At 42.3% G+C, this 16,909-nt stretch overlaps 6 protein-coding genes across 6 annotated transcripts; 5 read left to right on the forward strand and 1 right to left on the reverse strand.

Moving 5' to 3' along the window:
- Positions 1 to 564: 564 nt before the first annotated feature.
- Positions 565 to 2,199, forward strand: EAE98_007139 (uncharacterized protein; the record flags this gene model as incomplete). The annotated part of the gene is made up of 2 exons (XM_038954762.1): positions 565 to 887; positions 1,269 to 2,199. The coding sequence occupies 2 exons, from the start codon at positions 565 to 567 to the stop codon at positions 2,197 to 2,199; spliced, it is 1,254 nt and encodes a 417-aa protein (XP_038808904.1).
- Positions 2,200 to 3,103: 904 nt separating this feature from the next.
- On the forward strand, positions 3,104 to 3,634 carry EAE98_007140 (uncharacterized protein; the record flags this gene model as incomplete). Its single annotated transcript, XM_038954763.1, has 1 exon — positions 3,104 to 3,634. One exon carries the CDS (start codon positions 3,104 to 3,106, stop codon positions 3,632 to 3,634), a length of 531 nt encoding a protein of 176 aa, XP_038808905.1.
- Positions 3,635 to 6,317: 2,683 nt separating this feature from the next.
- EAE98_007141 (uncharacterized protein) lies at positions 6,318 to 8,851 on the forward strand (the record flags this gene model as incomplete). The annotated part of the gene is made up of 4 exons (XM_038954764.1): positions 6,318 to 6,592; positions 6,649 to 6,875; positions 6,926 to 7,598; positions 7,648 to 8,851. 4 exons carry the CDS (start codon positions 6,318 to 6,320, stop codon positions 8,849 to 8,851), a joined length of 2,379 nt encoding a protein of 792 aa, XP_038808906.1.
- Positions 8,852 to 9,406: 555 nt separating this feature from the next.
- EAE98_007142 (uncharacterized protein) lies at positions 9,407 to 11,872 on the reverse strand (the record flags this gene model as incomplete). Its single annotated transcript, XM_038954765.1, has 3 exons — positions 11,504 to 11,872; positions 10,481 to 11,442; positions 9,407 to 10,428 (listed from the first exon to the last, which is right to left on the reverse strand). Exons 1-3 carry the CDS (start codon positions 11,746 to 11,748, stop codon positions 9,407 to 9,409), a joined length of 2,229 nt encoding a protein of 742 aa, XP_038808907.1. The 5' UTR covers positions 11,749 to 11,872.
- Positions 11,873 to 12,100: 228 nt separating this feature from the next.
- Positions 12,101 to 14,577, forward strand: EAE98_007143 (uncharacterized protein). Its single transcript, XM_038954766.1, has 3 exons — positions 12,101 to 13,128; positions 13,185 to 13,488; positions 13,544 to 14,577. Exons 1-3 carry the CDS (start codon positions 13,027 to 13,029, stop codon positions 14,464 to 14,466), a joined length of 1,329 nt encoding a protein of 442 aa, XP_038808908.1. The 5' UTR covers positions 12,101 to 13,026; the 3' UTR covers positions 14,467 to 14,577.
- A 436-nt stretch (positions 14,578 to 15,013) lies between these two features.
- Positions 15,014 to 15,763, forward strand: EAE98_007144 (uncharacterized protein; the record flags this gene model as incomplete). Its single annotated transcript, XM_038954767.1, has 1 exon — positions 15,014 to 15,763. The coding sequence occupies one exon, from the start codon at positions 15,014 to 15,016 to the stop codon at positions 15,761 to 15,763; it is 750 nt and encodes a 249-aa protein (XP_038808909.1).
- Positions 15,764 to 16,909: the final 1,146 nt, after the last annotated feature.

Below are 16,909 nucleotides of genomic sequence, written 5' to 3' on the forward strand. Positions count from 1 at the left end.
AATAAAAAATAAACTAGGGTATAAAAAGTTGAATAATCCTATATTTTAGCTGGAAAAGTGTTATATATACCATGAGCAGGGGCCAGAACTCTTACCTCGTTACCAGAATTTCTCTGGGAGGCACTCACTGACTTTCTCTCAAATCCAGTACCACTACTAAAAGTTCGTCATGTCATGTACGACCGTAGAAAAGATTCTCAAAGATTCGAGTGTGATGAAGCTGTAACATCATACCGTATTGAAACTTTAAGAACATCTCGCATGCATACATAAATAGATCTCTCAGCACCGTTTAAATTTATTCTGTTACAAACAACATCTACACAGATCCAACATCCTAATCATCTGAAGAAATCTCAAGATATCTCACACCCAAGATAAAAGAAAAAATAACTTTATAATCTTCTCAATAACATTCGCACTCAAAAAATCTCTTCAATACATCACAAACACTTACAATTATTACCTCGAACCTTAGTAGTAAGTTGTATTATTTATCCTATTTCGATCAATTTAGATACGAATTATTCCCCCAGCCCATCTCAGCAATGGTCTAATTCAAAAATGCCTTCCTCAAATAAACTCAACGACATGGATCGCCTCTCCGAACTATTCGGAAACATCATTGTGATCACCACCAACGACGTCCAGAGTATGAACTCGGTCTTCGGTGCCATTAGACGAGATCGAGAAGCCGCAGCCGCAGACGCAGCAGAGACTTCTGCAACTCAGTCGGCCCGAGGAGCTACACTCGTAGCCGTAGAAAGTAGGAAAGCCATTGTCGAGAAACAGGGCGGAGATGTCGAGATGAGTAGGGACAATGGGAAAATCTTATCCCAACAAAGACGTAATGAGGAACTCGTCACTGGAAGTACGGATAACGACAAGTTCAAGCCATTCGAGGATGAAGACGCAGGAACGAATGGAAATGCTGGTCCTGCTCCAAGAAAGGAAATTATCGGGATATCGATTATGTAATCTAAAGAAGACATTGTATTGCACTAGCGTATACACTAGCACTAGCACTTCTATTATATTAAATACTAGTTTCCCATAAATAATAATAATCAAGAACGAATACAACCATAACAGACTAAAGTACTTTACACTTATCAACCAAGTTGATACCAACAGAAATACTTCAAGAGAAGGCGGTCCGAGGTAAGCATCTAATCTCCTCCCATCCACTTCCTCAAATCTAAACCCCAACTAACACACCCCCAAAAATCCTTCTCCCCCCATCTCTTCGAGCTCAAACCCACCATGAGAGGAAAAGAACTCGGCATGTTCGCCACCGAGATCATCTCCAAGAACACCGAGATCCTGCGCGAAGCGCCTCTCGTTCTCGGGGGACCTACCTGGCCCGGCCGCGAAGCAGCATACAACATGCTTCCGTTCTCCAAAAAGGCAGCCGTTGATTCTCTTTCCAAAATGTGCATTTGCGGAAAGAGCCCCGAACTTTGTCTCGAGACACCACTGATGAAACGCTGGGCTGTTAATTCCTTCGAGATGAATCCTTTTCTTCAACTTGGCGATACAACTAATAACAATTGTATCTACGATAAAGCATGTCGGATTAATCATGCTTGTGTACCCAACTGTTCTCGTGCGTTCAATTCTGAGCACAGTATTTCGATACGAGCTATACGGGATATCAAGAGAGGAGAGGAAATCACCATTAATTATGGTGTTTATGGCACCTATTCTTTTCGAGCGACGAATATTTCTGAAAGATGGAAATTCACTTGTATATGCAACGCATGTGTCAAGAAATACTTCGTCCCAGAGACCGGATATGCAGAGTACGCGTACAACAAGAGACTTCTCTGTTTCGAGCTTCCTCTATTAATTCCACTTGGCGCCAAGACAGCCGAAGAAGCAGCAACATCTAAGGAAATCGTTAAATGGGCCAATATGATCGAAGATAATATCCTAAAAGCCGAAGCATATTGGTATGCGCATACCGATGAGCTGGTCAGCAGAGGGATTACTCGACTTCGATTTACTCCGGAGTGGAAGGATCTGAACGTGTCACCGACGAGGAATTTCTTGGTGAATGGACATGAAAAGTTTCTGAGGGAGAATAACAAGTATGATCTCTCGGATAAAGTCATTGAGTTGTACATCTGGCGTGCGACCAAGGCTTTGCGGGCTGAGGTTGATCGATGCCATCCTATATTCATGAGGAAGCATTCTTAAATGCCAATTGTGGGGTTGAGTATTGTTGGATTGCAGGGAAGCGAGATATTGGGTGTTGGAATTTGAGATTATATTGTTTAATGGGTTCCGATTGATAATATGATTTTTTCTTCTTCAGATGTAATTGCATAGAAACACTTTAATAGAACACTTGAACTAGATTTGGGCACAGCAATGAAATATTATAGCCATACCTTCAAATTATGACAGACATTCAGTAATCATTACAGTGATGTTAGTTCTGGGGTATCGAGACTCAGTAATAGACATTTGAATGAAGTATTTACCCGTGACCAATATAGTCGAAAAATAGTGTAAATATAGAAATACGACTATTCCACCCTGCTTTCCATACATAACGAGTATCAATAAACTTTTCCGTATAATCTACAAACAGGACACAGAAATTGAGCCCCTCCTCTCATGAACCCCAATCAAGCGAAAATTTCACTCACAAGCGACATTTCCTCGTAAAGCGCATTTTTGAAATTCGCCTCTCATGAGCAAGATTCCAAGATATTGGGCTAGTCCTAAGGGATGATTCCATTTCGTAAAGAGACATTGTCTATATTCCAGGTACGTCTTTGGTGCAAAATGATTTGGGAATACGGTAGGAACCAACTACGGCTACTGTTTTTTCCCCATTGACAGGCTGCACACTTGAACAATCAAAACAATTTGGGCCGTGTTTTTAGTACGGGCAATGAGGCTAGACGTTCATACGGTCCAGCCAGTCAGTGTTAATATCTATAAAGTTTTCTCTCAGATACTCAATAGCACAACACTTTCTCTCACATTAACAGTTCTTCATCTGCAAGATACTTCCAGTCTTCAAATCTAGATCTGTCTCAATTCATCAACGACAAATCAAATAATTAACAATTTCAACTTTGATATCGAAGCAATGGCTCCTTCGGAAAACCAATCCCAAAGCGTCGAGTCAGCGACTACCATTCTTTACGATTTCAGCCTTGCTGATATCACGGAGTCCAATGACAAATACAAACAACGTGTTTCCTCATTTTTCCGTCCTAACAAATCAAAGAAAGCTGCTAAAACCAAGCACCGCACGTTGACCAGCAACCTAGTGGATAGTCCCACCATGAAAGAAACACGTGAAGAAGTTTTTGAAGGAAAAGGCACCATGGAAAAAGCCCCTATGACATTGTTTAGGCGACGAAGAAATTATCGATCCCAATTTCAGGACGAGTCAGAAGCTGGATTTGAACATGGCGATTCAATGTCAAGGGGCCAGAACTCAAAGCATATCAATCCCCGAACTGCCCAGTTTATGATGCGAAGAGAGCAAGGATTGAGACGATTACTGACTTTGAGTGATGATCAGACATCGCATGCCGAAATCTTGGCTGAAATAGTGGCTAGGGACACTGCCGAAGCGAATAGTCTCAACAAGACAAACACCGGCTCAAAGTAATCTTGGCCAGCACGTTTTGATATCCTTCTGTAACCGCAGATCATAACAACTGATGCCTGAGAGCTAAGAGAGGTAGGACCAGGAAGTGGTCAAAGATGCTTTTGCTAATTGATTGGTGATGGGATATATTGTCTATTTGCGGGGTTCGGAGCCATGGTGGCGTTAGGAGCACGCGAGAAGCATCTTTCGATTGGCGCAAGCTAATGGCAATGAATATACGAGATAGTCGAGTTATGTCGGAAAGAATCAAATACGAGATATACTCAAATTGCGTGTGAGGACGAAAGCTATCAAACTTGTGGTCAATTTTGTGTAAATATTGAATCATCACGGGATGTAACTTTAACCATGGGGACTTTAGTGATATCGCTATCTCGGTTGGACAATGCATGATTGATAACGTGAACATATGTAACATCCCGCGTGGAACACAAAGTGTTGCGCGAACGCTAATGTCGTGGCCAATATTGTGATTGATTGGACAGAAACGGTACAATGAGGCTCTCGACGCTTATGAGTTTACCGGGTGCCGTGAACAACGTGCGTATTCCCAATGCTACCAAATGCTTGTACATCTCCAAGGGGCATCGCCTGAGAGATAGTCTTTAAAGTGAGAGAGAAAACTAAAACATGAACATGATACGAGTTTCTGTGTCCCAGGATCATGATGACCGAGTCTATTCTCGCCGTAAATAGTCTTGCATGATCAAATTCTCCGAAACTTCGGCGAGGAATTACGTTATGATATTGTAGTGATTTTGTTCCGAAACGCAGAGCTTTCGGATAACGTGAGAGAAGTAAAATCCAAAAGGGATGCGAGGAAGAAAATCAGATTGAAAGTAGTGTACCCCGATGTTTCAAATAAAAGGATTTGCTACCTCAACTTTAATCCGGAAGAAGTGTTTGAATTATTCAAAAGTCTAGGTACATTGTATGGAACGACTTTCCATGTGAATTGTGGGCAAAGTGTCAAAATTCACATGTGCCATGAAACTTCATACGCTTTGATTTTAGTGTAGCCCGAGGTCGCTATGATTTCAGAGAATCTTTGTGGCCGATGAGACTTTGTAAAACCTGATCTATCAGATTTCATACAACATAAGGATCTCGCGGGAATAACCTCAGCTCTTAGTATTGCCATCTCCCTATCTCAGAAGGAAGATTGAGGTTTTGCCAAGACGAAAATATATGCTCATATTCTCTTCAACTCTTCGGTATGCGCATTATCTCAACTTGTCATCCTAGTCTTCATCTTGGAGCAAGAGAGAGAAATGAGTACTAGTCTTCATCCTGGTGCAAGAGAGAGAAATGAGTACCTTTTGATAATCAACTCAGTCCAAGAGTATTCCGGGAAACAGTTGAGGATGGATGATATGCAGGTTGATCGATTTCTCACTTCATGTCAAACTTTGAAGGCAGCAGGTATGTACTCATGACGGACAACAAGAGATAATATGCAGTCAGATCCAAATACATGATTGATAAGTGATGTGATATAAAGCTTTTGCTACGAATCAAAGAGCATATCGGGAAAGTACGCAGATGAATGTAAGATTTTACTTGGGGGAAGATTTCGACCATATGGACGTTGAGGATATGGATGCACACTAATGACGTAAGCACTGACTGATTGGTTGGTAGTGGGTATTGGGATTGGTAGGTATTGCTCGAGGTATTGGTAGTGATGATATAATTGATCGAATAGCGTAGTGTGCTTCTAGTGAAACCTCAAAAAAGCAGAAGACAGAAATGGAAAAAGGAGAAATTGTATGCGATATACCGGTACGGGGTAGAATATAAACATACAGAGTAGGTAGGAGAAGAAAGAGAAGAGACCAGAATTGATTACCTTGATATATTCCATAACAAATCAACCACACATCAACTTTTAAGGATTAATAGTATTAAATAAATCTCTAGATGCTGTTTAGGCGTAATCCTATTTGTGCTTTATAATTTACAATTCTCAGAGTTGAAATACTGTAGTCGACAGTGATCCATTAATTCTGGTCTTCTTTTTCTCCTGTGAATACTCCCTATACGTACTTCGTAGTGAAGCGTGATTTTAGTGAATTGTAGTGAAGAGTGATACCAAGGAATATCTGATTTATGTGGAGCTTGACCATCGTCATATGTGTCAATAGCTGATCTTATTGGCTGGAAGAGATACCCCCCTGGCACCTTAACCCTCATTAGGACATTTCCCAAGGTAGGTATCTTTTCTTTGTTTTGCTTGTCCAGACTGACTGGCTGAATGATTGAACTTCACGCAACACCAACCACAACCACAACCACACTTCAGTACATTAATATAGGAATCCTTTACGAGTAACCTTATGAGTCTTGTCCATATTAAACTGCCGTGTACTTAATTACAATTCGACCTTCTCCTTCACTTCACAAACCTCCTTCCACATTGATGTCGTGATAATTACACCAACCTGCCACTTTTATCCCTCATTGCTTGCCCGGGTAGTAATATCCACATCGACGGCCGGGAACCTTCGGATCATCCCAGTACTCCGTCTTGAATAAGTAACAAGACCCCGAAAGAATCTCGAAAAAAAGCTCCACCTCTTTTAACCACACTACAGAGTAAAATACAGGGAGCTGGACCCAATTGAATTACTGTCGTGGACAGTGATCATTGGAGAATACATCACAAATTATAGATCGAGTTGAGATGACCTCGAAATCGATTGTCGGAAGTACTCGCTCAAGCTTCATCAGCAATGGCTACACTTCGACAAGACCTGCCATCCTGGGCCTGGCGAAGATTCTGTTCTTGAGTATCTGCCAAATCACTTCAGTATCTGCCGCTCCTATTACAGCTTTCCTTGGAATTGCCAGTGAAGAGGATGCGCCAAAAGATGCCGAAGATGCGAGTTTGTGGTTATATCTATCAGTCGCGGCTGTCCTGGTTCTCCTTGGAGGTGCTTTCGCGGGATTGACGATTGCGTGAGTGTTCAATGGAAGTTCACAAAGTTTCAATACTAATAGAAATTTTCATCCAGATTGATGGGACAAGATGGCGTTTATTTACAAGTCATCGCGACTTCAGGAGAAGGAAAGGAACAGAGACATGCACAAAGGGTATATGGATTATTACAAAAGGGTAAACATTGGGTTCTTGTGACATTACTACTCAGCAATGTCATCGTCAACGAAACGCTTCCTATCGTACTCGATCGATCGCTCGGTGGAGGATGGCCTGCGGTTCTTGGTAGTACAGTCCTAATTGGTATGTTGTGTAGTTGTCGCATTGATGGAGTGTGTGTTGATTTGCTTTAGTTATCTTCGGAGAAGTCATTCCTCAATCGATTTGTGTGCGATATGGTCTATCCATCGGAGCATTTATGGCACCACCTGTGCTGGGTCTAATGTGGCTATTAGCACCTGTTGCATGGCCAACTGCGAAACTTCTCGACAAACTACTTGGAGAGGATCACGGAACCGTATACAAGAAATCTGGTCTAAAGACACTTGTGACTTTACACAAAACTTTAGGAACAAGCCCTAGCGATCGATTGAACCAAGATGAAGTTACAATCATCAGTGCAGTGTTGGACTTGAAAGAAAAAGCAGTCGGAGATATCATGACACCAATGGATGATGTCTTCACTATGAGTGCCGACACGATACTTGATGAGGATACCATGAACGTCATTTTGAGTGCTGGTTATTCTCGCATTCCTATTTACGAACCTGGAAATGAAAAGAACTTTGTCGGCATGCTTCTGGTTAAGATTCTTATCACATACGATCCGGAAGACTGTAAACGTGTCAGTGATTTCGCCTTGGCTACCTTACCGGAGACTCGACCTGAAACTAGTTGCTTGGACATTGTAAATTTCTTCCAAGAAGGAAAATCTCACATGGTACTTGTTTCGGAATATCCTGGCGAGAACTTTGGTGCTGCCGGTGTGGTTACATTAGAAGATGTCATTGAAGAGCTCATTGGAGAGTAAGTGTAAATTGTCGCTCTCTACTTGCACGGATCTAACAAACGATAGGGAAATTATTGATGAGTCTGATGTTTATATTGATGTTCACAAAGCCATCAGACGAATGGCCCCAGCTCCCAAATCTTCAAGAATCAAGCCAAATCAAGTCGTTGAACAACCGGCCAATGGTTCTCTTAAAGCTGCCGAGGACAGTCTCATCGATCTCTCGGAAGACCGTCCAAGTAATTTGCATGCTGGCGGTAGAAGACGCAATCAAACCGAGGTCAGAAGCGCCAGCCCTGCCAATCGTTTCGGTACTAGCCCCAAGACAACTTTCATGCGTAGAGTCTCAACAGGTGACAACGACAGAAATGTCGTTGCCGTCAGAGCTAATATGAATGATATGCGTGAACACTTGAAACATCTGGGCCCATCCAATCTTGCTAGTCGACCAAAGATGACAAAGTATCAGTCTGTCAAGATTAAGCCTGGAAATGTTTTTGCTGGTAATAGGACCGATTCTAGAACGGACTCGATTCCTCATCGTGGATCTATTGTCGAGGAGCCTGAGTTTGAGCCATACCATGACTCTCCAGGACTTCATGGTGGTGAAGGTGAAGGGTTACTCAGATCAGCCGGACAAGACGCCAAAGATGGAGTTCAAGCTTTGCAACAAGGTTATGGGACTTTAAGCAATCGCATTCCTTCTAATAAACTTGCCGAGGATGACTCGACCAAACCACCCCAATATGATGGTCCACTCAGTCCAGTAGGGCAACCACAATCGCCTGGTAACAATCTTTCGATTTCCAACTTTTTCAACAAAAATAAAAGCACAGATACCGTCGGATCTCTACCATCTCAAAAGAGCGGTACGAGTCCTCCAATCAAACTATCCAAGCCATCCAAGAAGAGAAGTACAGCTAGAAGTGGAAGTATCACAGAAAACTTGGTAGAAGCTGGTGGTATTAGAAAGATGGTCTTGGAGACAAACGCAAGTAGTGAAGAAGAAAATCATAAAGATGGTAGAGTACTACACTCAAGTAGTACTGGTAGTGGAAGCAAGAGTGCTAATGGCGGAGAAAATAAGTTTATGCAATTTTTGAGTAATGCAGGAAGCACGGATAAATTGGCTGATGGAGAGAGGAAGAGTCAGAGATCTAGTCAGACAGATAATACGGGGGCGGATAGTGGAAGTGGTGTTGGTAGTTCGAAGGGTCATAGTAAAAAGAAGAGTAAGAAGAAGGGAAAGAAGAAGAGCAGTACGAAGTAGAGAGGAGAGGTGACATGTAATTATATTCAGGTGTGGTGAAGTTCTAGGTGAAAATTGAGAGGCGGATGGAAATTGCTTTGAATTTGCTAGGAACGAAATGAAAGGGGAAGAAGAAGATGGATTAATGATATTGCTGGCTATTATGCGAAATGAAGGGTGGAGGGTGAAGGTAAGGGTTTCTGTATTTATTCATGTATGTATATAAAAGTTGTTCAATGAAATGAATGTGATCGCTGGCGGTCGCGATCAATTCCTGGATGAGATTTTCTTCGGGAAGGTATTGTGTTAGTGTATGTGTATGTGTATGGGTTTGTATGTATGTATGTATGTGTGACTGTGACTAGGTAGGCTTGGATGTAATGAAAAAAAAAACACGCAACTTTGATGACATGCAAACCCCTTTCGCAAAACTCTCGAAACGAGGATTTCCTCACAGGCTCTACAATATTAGAAGAGATTATCTAGCTTGGAGTTTTGTGAAGTTTTGTTTAATGTCTTTCTTTATTCATTTGTATCTGTATATATATATATATATATATGTGGTATATCCATTTCTCAAGTCTTCCCCCTCACCATTCGTGCCCATGTCGGTTTAATCGTTCTTTCTTTTTCCTTTTCCTTTTCCTTCTCCTTTTGCTTTTCCAATTCCTTCTCCCTCCCATCACTTCCAATTTTCATCCTCCTACCATCTCCCAACCCTCCACCCATCCCCTCTCTTTCCTCCCCCTCTCCCATCTTTCCTCTCCCCCCACAACCCGGACTCCCAGGTAAACTCATCGTTTCCCCTGGACTCTCCACCGGCGTCACGCTCCCATCCGTATCCGACATTTTACTCTTGATGGAAAAGACGGAGTGGGTGCTACTGACTAGTGTGGAGTTTCCGCTTCCGGGTCGACTACCATTGCTGGTGGGCGGTGGGAAGTGTGATTTGTGTGGGGTGGTGATGGGGGTGGGGGAGCGGGTGGGGATGGGGATGCCCGAGGGACGACGGTGCAGGGTGAGAGACAGGGAGGGGTCTTTCAGGTTGGTGAAACTGGGGTTTGGGGGTGGGAGGGGGAAGTAGCTTTCTGGGGTGCGGGGTAGGTTGGATTTGGGGTTGGGGTTGGGGTTGGAGTTGGAGTTGGAGTTTGGATTGGAGTTGGAGTTTGAATTGGAGGAGGGGGAGGGGGATGGAGATGAAGATTGCATGGAGATGCTGGAGTTGGTGTGGACGGCGAGATTGTTGATATTGAGGGTGTTGGTTGGATGAGGTGTCCCGTAGGGGGCATTGCGACCGCGGCCTCGGGTGTGTGATGGTCGGCGTTTGTGGGGGTTATTTGATTCGAGGGTTTTGATGCGTTCTTCTGCGCGCATCAGGGCTTCGGTTTGTGCTTTTAACTGTTTTTCATAGCGTTCTTTGAGGACGTCGTTTTGTTTCTTTGCGTGGTTGCGTTCGTGTTCGATTCGTAATTCGTAGGTTTGGTCTTTGTTTTGGAGAGTTGCGAGACGTTCTCTCAAGGTCATGTTTTCGGTTTCTAGTTCGGAGATTCTGCTTTTTGATGATAGACTGCTTTCGGAGATGGTTCTCATTTTGGTATCTGGTTATATGATTAGTGGGTTTTGGTTGGGAGGTGCATAGAAAGGACTCACTTATTGATCGAGACATTACGTCGTTCTTTTTGTGACAGCAAGATAGATGATAGATTTGATCTAGGCCCCCAAGCTCGCATAACCGTTCGTTAACTTCCTTTACTGAAGGTCGTTGTTCCGGTTCATATAACAACATTTTCTCCACCAGGCCGAGTATATTCTTGGCATCGAAATTTGGCTCTTCTTCATCAGCTAAGGCTGCTCTAATTGCCTTGTCCTTTAATTTATTTAGATGTTTTGATAACATCTTATACTTCATTGGCCATTCCTTCTCCTTCATTACTTCGTCAAATGTCGCTAATTCAATTGAATCTCCATACAATACTGTTGCAATATTGAGGAATATACAACCCAGGGAAAAGACATCTGCACTTGACATATGATGATATTCCCCATCATAAACCTCCGGAGCTATCCAAGACGCAGTACCATATCTTCCACAGGTTATGCTGTTGTCCGAATCTTTGACATCTCTCGCGATACCGAAATCGGCGAGGTATACCCGGCCGGGACTTAGTAAAATATTCTTGGGCTTTAAATCCCGATGCCGAATACCTTTTTCATGAACAAACAACAATGCCTCTGTAACACATCCCATAAGCTGTTGTAAAAATCCTAGCGCGGTTTCCGTCCTTTTTATGTGCGTCGGATGATCCGAAGGGAGAATCGGTCGTCTCAACATGCACAAATCGTCAATCTTTCCAATATCCTTGAGTCCGAGAGCAAAAAGCCGTTTCATCGCATCATCTCTATCCGCACACGTATCGGAACGAAGGCCATCTATATCATCGAGGAAAGTGCTCAGATCGCATGTTGCCGCCGGGTAAAGAAGGAGATATAGATTTTTGCGCTTGTACGTATATGTGCCGACCAGCTTCAAAATATGTTTATGCGCCAATTCCTCCATGGCATTAGCTTCCTCCCGGAGCTTTTCGACCGTCATTCCACCACGAGGTATCACGCTGAGATATACAAATCAGCCTTATGGAGTCATAGAACCGGGGTATTGGAGACGATGCTCACTGTTTGCGGGCCATGGTAACGGCACCATATGTAACGCGCTGCACCAGCCCATAGCTTCCAGAGCCTAATTCTCTTTCTGATGATAGGTGTAATTTCTTATGATCCGTCCAATTCTGAGGATGTTTGCCAAATCCAGACCATCCTCCTTTCGAGCGCTCCCATTCTTCAATTTGCTTTTCCTCGCGAATTTCACTGGCGGGTTGTCCGATCACCATTGTCCATCCATCATCTACTGCGCCCGCCATTGTGATATGGGCCCTAGATGTCGCCAATTCAATTGCGCTTGTTTATCTCTCTCCCCGCTCCAGAATTCCACGATTTGGAATTGAAAGGTTTCGAATATTCAAGGAGGGAAGATTTTTAAAAACCAAAATCTTACGGTACAATTGATGGTAAGAATGTCTGTATGATGCACTGCCTCAGTTCAGAGCTGGAAAAGTCGTTGAGGCGAAGTTTGTGGCTGGCATCCCCGCATATGCAGTGTAATATCACCATGTTTATCGTGCATATCGGATTTTCCATCCCACTTTCGAGAAGAGTATACAAACGAGGAGATTGATAATTTGACGTAATGTCGACAATATCTACCTAGTATCGTCGTCGCTCTGGAGATATTTGAGCAAAGGCTGGTGCAAAATACAGAGTAGTACTCTCTGCGTACGACAAACCATGGCCTCCAAAGGTTTCTTTTCTAAAAGAGTAGTATCTCTCGCAAGCGCTACAAGTTTCCGCTACAAGTCTTGAGAGAATTTGAACAGTCAATTGCTCTCAATTTTCCCTCGTTACATTTCCAGTTCTAGATATCCATTTTCTAATTCAATTTGCCTTCTTCAAATCACATTTTGAAACGGTATCGTGGAAGGGTCAGCTGAGAATGAGGACAGGTAGTTCCTGCCTCAATTGCCAAAATCGAGTGCTTAATGCAGCATCTTCTTTTTGTCCCCATCCTATTGGTGTCGCTAATAAACAAGCAAGTATTTTAATTAATACATGTGTTTTCGTGAGCTACATACAGTTGAATTATGACTACAATAAACTCTAGTATAATTAGTACACAAATTTACAGATTGGGGGATTTAAGAAGCCTTTCGATTCCATATGTCAATTCAAGAAGCACAGCAACTCAGTTTTCTCCCTGGCATGGCAATCTCAAACCAAAGGTGTGGTTCCGGCCGACCTCATACAGTCGCTCGCTTATCTACAGTCTAGATTCTGGTCGCAGCCATGGCTGCTAAACTACCTTCAACCTGCTTGTTGGAATTGATGGTAGGCACTTGTTAATTTGCTCGTTCAGAGGCTGTGAGGCCCTTTCTTAGACCATCTGTCCTTTCTACGTCACTCAGGCTGTCAGTAAATCCAGTTGGAATGCACACACTAGACCACACCCTACCATTCCTGTCCTCAAGCGTTGCGTCATATCTTCGGTCAATCAATTATAATAGAGAAGATGCCCATCTCCAATAGATTTTATTCTCAACATAGTGCAATCATACCTCATCAATAATCTTTATTCAACCAACACCATGACTTCACTACGGGTTTTGAAACCAAATACATTATATATTATTTTCCAAACGAGAACAACGAGAGACGTACCTATACGTCCCTTAGGAAATGACAATACTGTAATTAATTGCTTATTCATCTTATTCCACGTTGTAATTTGCTAACAGTTTGGTAGAAAGTTAGTGCTTATATATCCGGCTCAAAAGATCCCTGGGTTGGACGCTGGGGTACAATAAATCCAAAACTATCCACCAACAGAACAGTGAGGTTTAGAGATGTCAATCTTCGCCACCGTTCCCAAAGTTTCTTTCTTTGGGAGATTATGCCAACAAATAACAATAACAGAGTGCTGAATCGTCTACAGCAAATGTATGTAAGCAACAAGCATGGCAATTGGACTGCCTCAAAAGCATCATTACGTCTCTTGCAAATGTTACATGGAGGTCATAAGAAAAATTTACTGTTCCAGCCAATCATTCGTAAGTGAAATGGCTCACTACACAATTATGTAATTTGTCACTAACTTACTGAAAGCTGCTCATGCATCTGGAGTTTTCAGAACCATCCAAGAAGCCGAAAGGAAACTGCCCATGCAAGATAGAGGGTTACCAAGCAACTTGACGATAATGAGAGTACAACCTGGCGAAAATATTCAGATAGTAGATTTTGAATCGAAACCTACCCTTAAGATTATAGGTGTACTTTCAGAACATCCGCATCATCATCATCATCGGCAGCAATGTCATCACCGAAATCCTAGACGTCCCCGTTTAGTATCTCGAAAAAGTTCATGGCATAGAGGACAGCACTATTATGATCATAGACGCCCCCGTGAAAGAAATGTGTCTTTCGAAGATTACCCGCTGTCCAACAAGACAACAAATCCAGCTATGTATGAGCCTAGAGTAGGTGAGTACATGGAGCCACCTATACATGCTCAACAAGGTCATTCGCGACGATCATCAGTGCCTCAATTATCATCAGCAGCACCACCAATCTATCCAACAGTCGGTGCTCTTCCACCTGGAGGTTACGTAATGCCACCTGTAAATCCTCCCCAGGTAGTGGCTGTACCTCAATATCCTCAAGTCGTTCCGACTATGGCAAACGGTCAACCTCTTCCACCACAGACTGCCGAACCAGTTCCAGTACCGATGTCAAGCTCTACAACTGGTAGACGTCGATCTATATCTTCGCACCCAAGTGATACATATTATCGCAAAGAGTCCAACTCACAGGACTCTTATCACCCTTCAACTGATTCAGTTGATTACAATCCCCGTCGTCGACGTAACTCTGAGTCTAAAGCAAGTTATCATGGAAAAAGAAATATAAAAGACGGAAATAGTAGTTCCAATCACGGGCACCATCTCGGCGTCAGAGAAGCTCTATCTCATCTCAAAGATAAGCTCATGCATCCTGTACCACCAACACCATCCGATCGCTCGGTCGCATGATAGATATAGTTATGATTTCATGTGAGAAGCTTCAATATACGCTCATGTATATTATTTGTATGAACGAATTGGTATTCTGGACGAGGTCAAGAAGCATCTCACATACGCAGATACATTGTATAGTAATAATATTAGAACGAATTGCTTTTTTCAGTTGAATTGATTCTATAACTAATAGGTATCAAGATTCTCATTCATATATTTGAGTTGACGCTTCCCGTGAGGAATTTTGTCCGAGTGTGTTTTCCGTGCTGCCAATTCTTTACATTTGTGATGGAGTGCCAGTATATTCAACCTTTCCAATCAATGAGTAATGAGCATAATATATTGAAATCAAGTGATTCGCCAAGGTTGTTCTCTCAGAAATAGTGAATTTATGATGACAAATGCACTTTACGCACAATTTCTACACTTTTAAGAAGTGACAGTATCCTCGAACTCTACACTCCAACTTCTTTCACGATATCAGCACATCGCCGCAAACTCCAATGACCCAGCAATAAGGACCTGATCATCGATATCACAATACCTTGACACAACTATTTCAATGGCTTCGGAACAACCAAAGAAAGAAAATACGGTTTCGACGAAGTGGGGTCCAGTTTTAATTTTCAATGGCACCAACTACCCCTTCTTCGAAAACTCGGTCGTAATGGCTATGGCGGCAGCAAACGCACTGGGATTTCTCGACGACACTGAAACAATAGTAGCGGTACCAGCAGAAACAGACTCCGATATACAGTGCAGAATATACCAAAGCTACATAAAAAGAAAAGGCTATGCAATCTCTATTCTCAACTCCGCCATAAATGAAATTCAACGTGCTGCAATTGTCGAGCTTATTCAAGCCGGTGATATAACGGGAAGTTGGAATAAATTAGTTGCAATGGACCCCGCACAACACCCCTCATTTGTTACCAATGTGCGCGATACCATCTATGAAGAGACTTTCGACCCAAAAACTCAAACAATACGGCAATTCATCGATATCCTACTGAGCCATCAAATGATGATTTCTACGAGCAAATGTGGCATCTGCGATTTGGAACTAAGATCGGTACTTCTTGAGAAGCTTCCCAATACTGGCATCTGGCGTTCTTCGAGGGACTTCGCTATCAATATGAAGCTCTCACTCGAAAAGACTATTCTGCTTCTTGTCGTAATGGCAAGCTTGCCGATCCCGAAATCCGACACAAATGATGGAGATGCAGTAAATACAATCGTCAAAAAGAACGATAAAAGAAGAGGTAGTGAATATAGATTTGATAGAAGAAAAATAACGAAGTCTATTATTTGAAGGGGAAAACGGCAAAGTCAAGGAAAGATTAGATACATTCGCTTCGGGGGAAGAGGTTCAGGTTTCGATGGATCCATTGTATCTGGCAAGGATTCGAACCTTGGGCAACAGGCTGCCTCAAATCAGTACCTTTACTACTTTGAAAGGACTTGTTTCAGGCAGGACTTTTATGGGATAGCCCAATCATATATTCTGGTTTGAGAGAACCTTCGAATGGTTACTTTTGCGTGCTTCCAGAAAACATATCCCAACAATTGCCGGGAATATTAGAATATTTTATCTATCAGCGTTGTTTGAATGAAATTTCGCACTTAAACCAATCTGACGTTTGCTGTCTGTACAATCACATTCTTTGATTACTCTTTTTCTACACCTGATATGATACTTTCTTGACTTTAGAAAATCTAGTTCTGATATATGGATGTGAGCTCCTCTCAGTCAACATCAATTTATCTGTACGTTATCTCTCCCATAAAATAATAACACAGCTCAACATCTCAAATTTTATCTAATTGTCGGGTTTAAAGCATTTATATACTGTTGAGGTTTATAGCATCGGTTTCAGCTTCGAGAGGATCAAAAACTTAAGCGAATGAATGAGACGCAGAGAGATTATTTGCATCAGAATACAGCAAGCCTGTTGCGTTTTGTCGACTCGAAGGTTATCAAGATAGGATATCTTGCCCAGCTTTGGAATATCGATTCATAATACTCTAGAGCTATATATGATTTGCTTCTAGAGACATCAAAGACGAGTCCAGAGGGCTTTGAGTTTGTAGAGGTGCAAAATAAGGCGAAGGGTGCTTCTGAGAGACTGGTTGGATTGAGTCCCGGAGGTATTTCTATAACGTTTGAGACAATTAGACTGGATTGGAAAGCAAATGATATGTGGGCAAAGTCATTCGGATGTCGCTGTTTGGTATAATCTTTTATGTGGGAAATTGTAACATTTAATTCATTCAAACGATATCAATCAATCTTGCTGAAAGTTTCACAAGGCTTTTCCAACCGTTCTTCAACATACTAATCGAAGAAAAAGACAAAAAGCTCAAGCAAGCAGTGAAAGTGACTTTATTCAGATAACATCACATTCACTTCCGTAGAAAATATTTCACGCTTTGCTAGCATTAATTGTATTGAACCAAA

Source organism: Botrytis deweyae (assembly GCF_014898535.1).
Source record: "Botrytis deweyae strain B1 chromosome Unknown BDEW_016, whole genome shotgun sequence".
Classification (NCBI taxonomy): Eukaryota; Fungi; Ascomycota; class Leotiomycetes; order Helotiales; family Sclerotiniaceae; genus Botrytis; species Botrytis deweyae.

What these genes read in the sequence shown, in the direction of transcription:
- EAE98_007143 (XM_038954766.1), top strand. Translation starts at nt 13,027, where the DNA reads ATGACTTCACTACGGGTTTTGAAACCAAATACATTATATATTATTTTC. An exon ending in CCTTAGGAAATGACAATACT is followed by an intron (nt 13,129 to 13,184) that starts GTAATTAATTGC and finishes ACAGTTTGGTAG; the next exon opens with AAAGTTAGTGCTTATATATC. An exon ending in ACTGTTCCAGCCAATCATTC is followed by an intron (nt 13,489 to 13,543) that starts GTAAGTGAAATG and finishes ACTTACTGAAAG; the next exon opens with CTGCTCATGCATCTGGAGTT.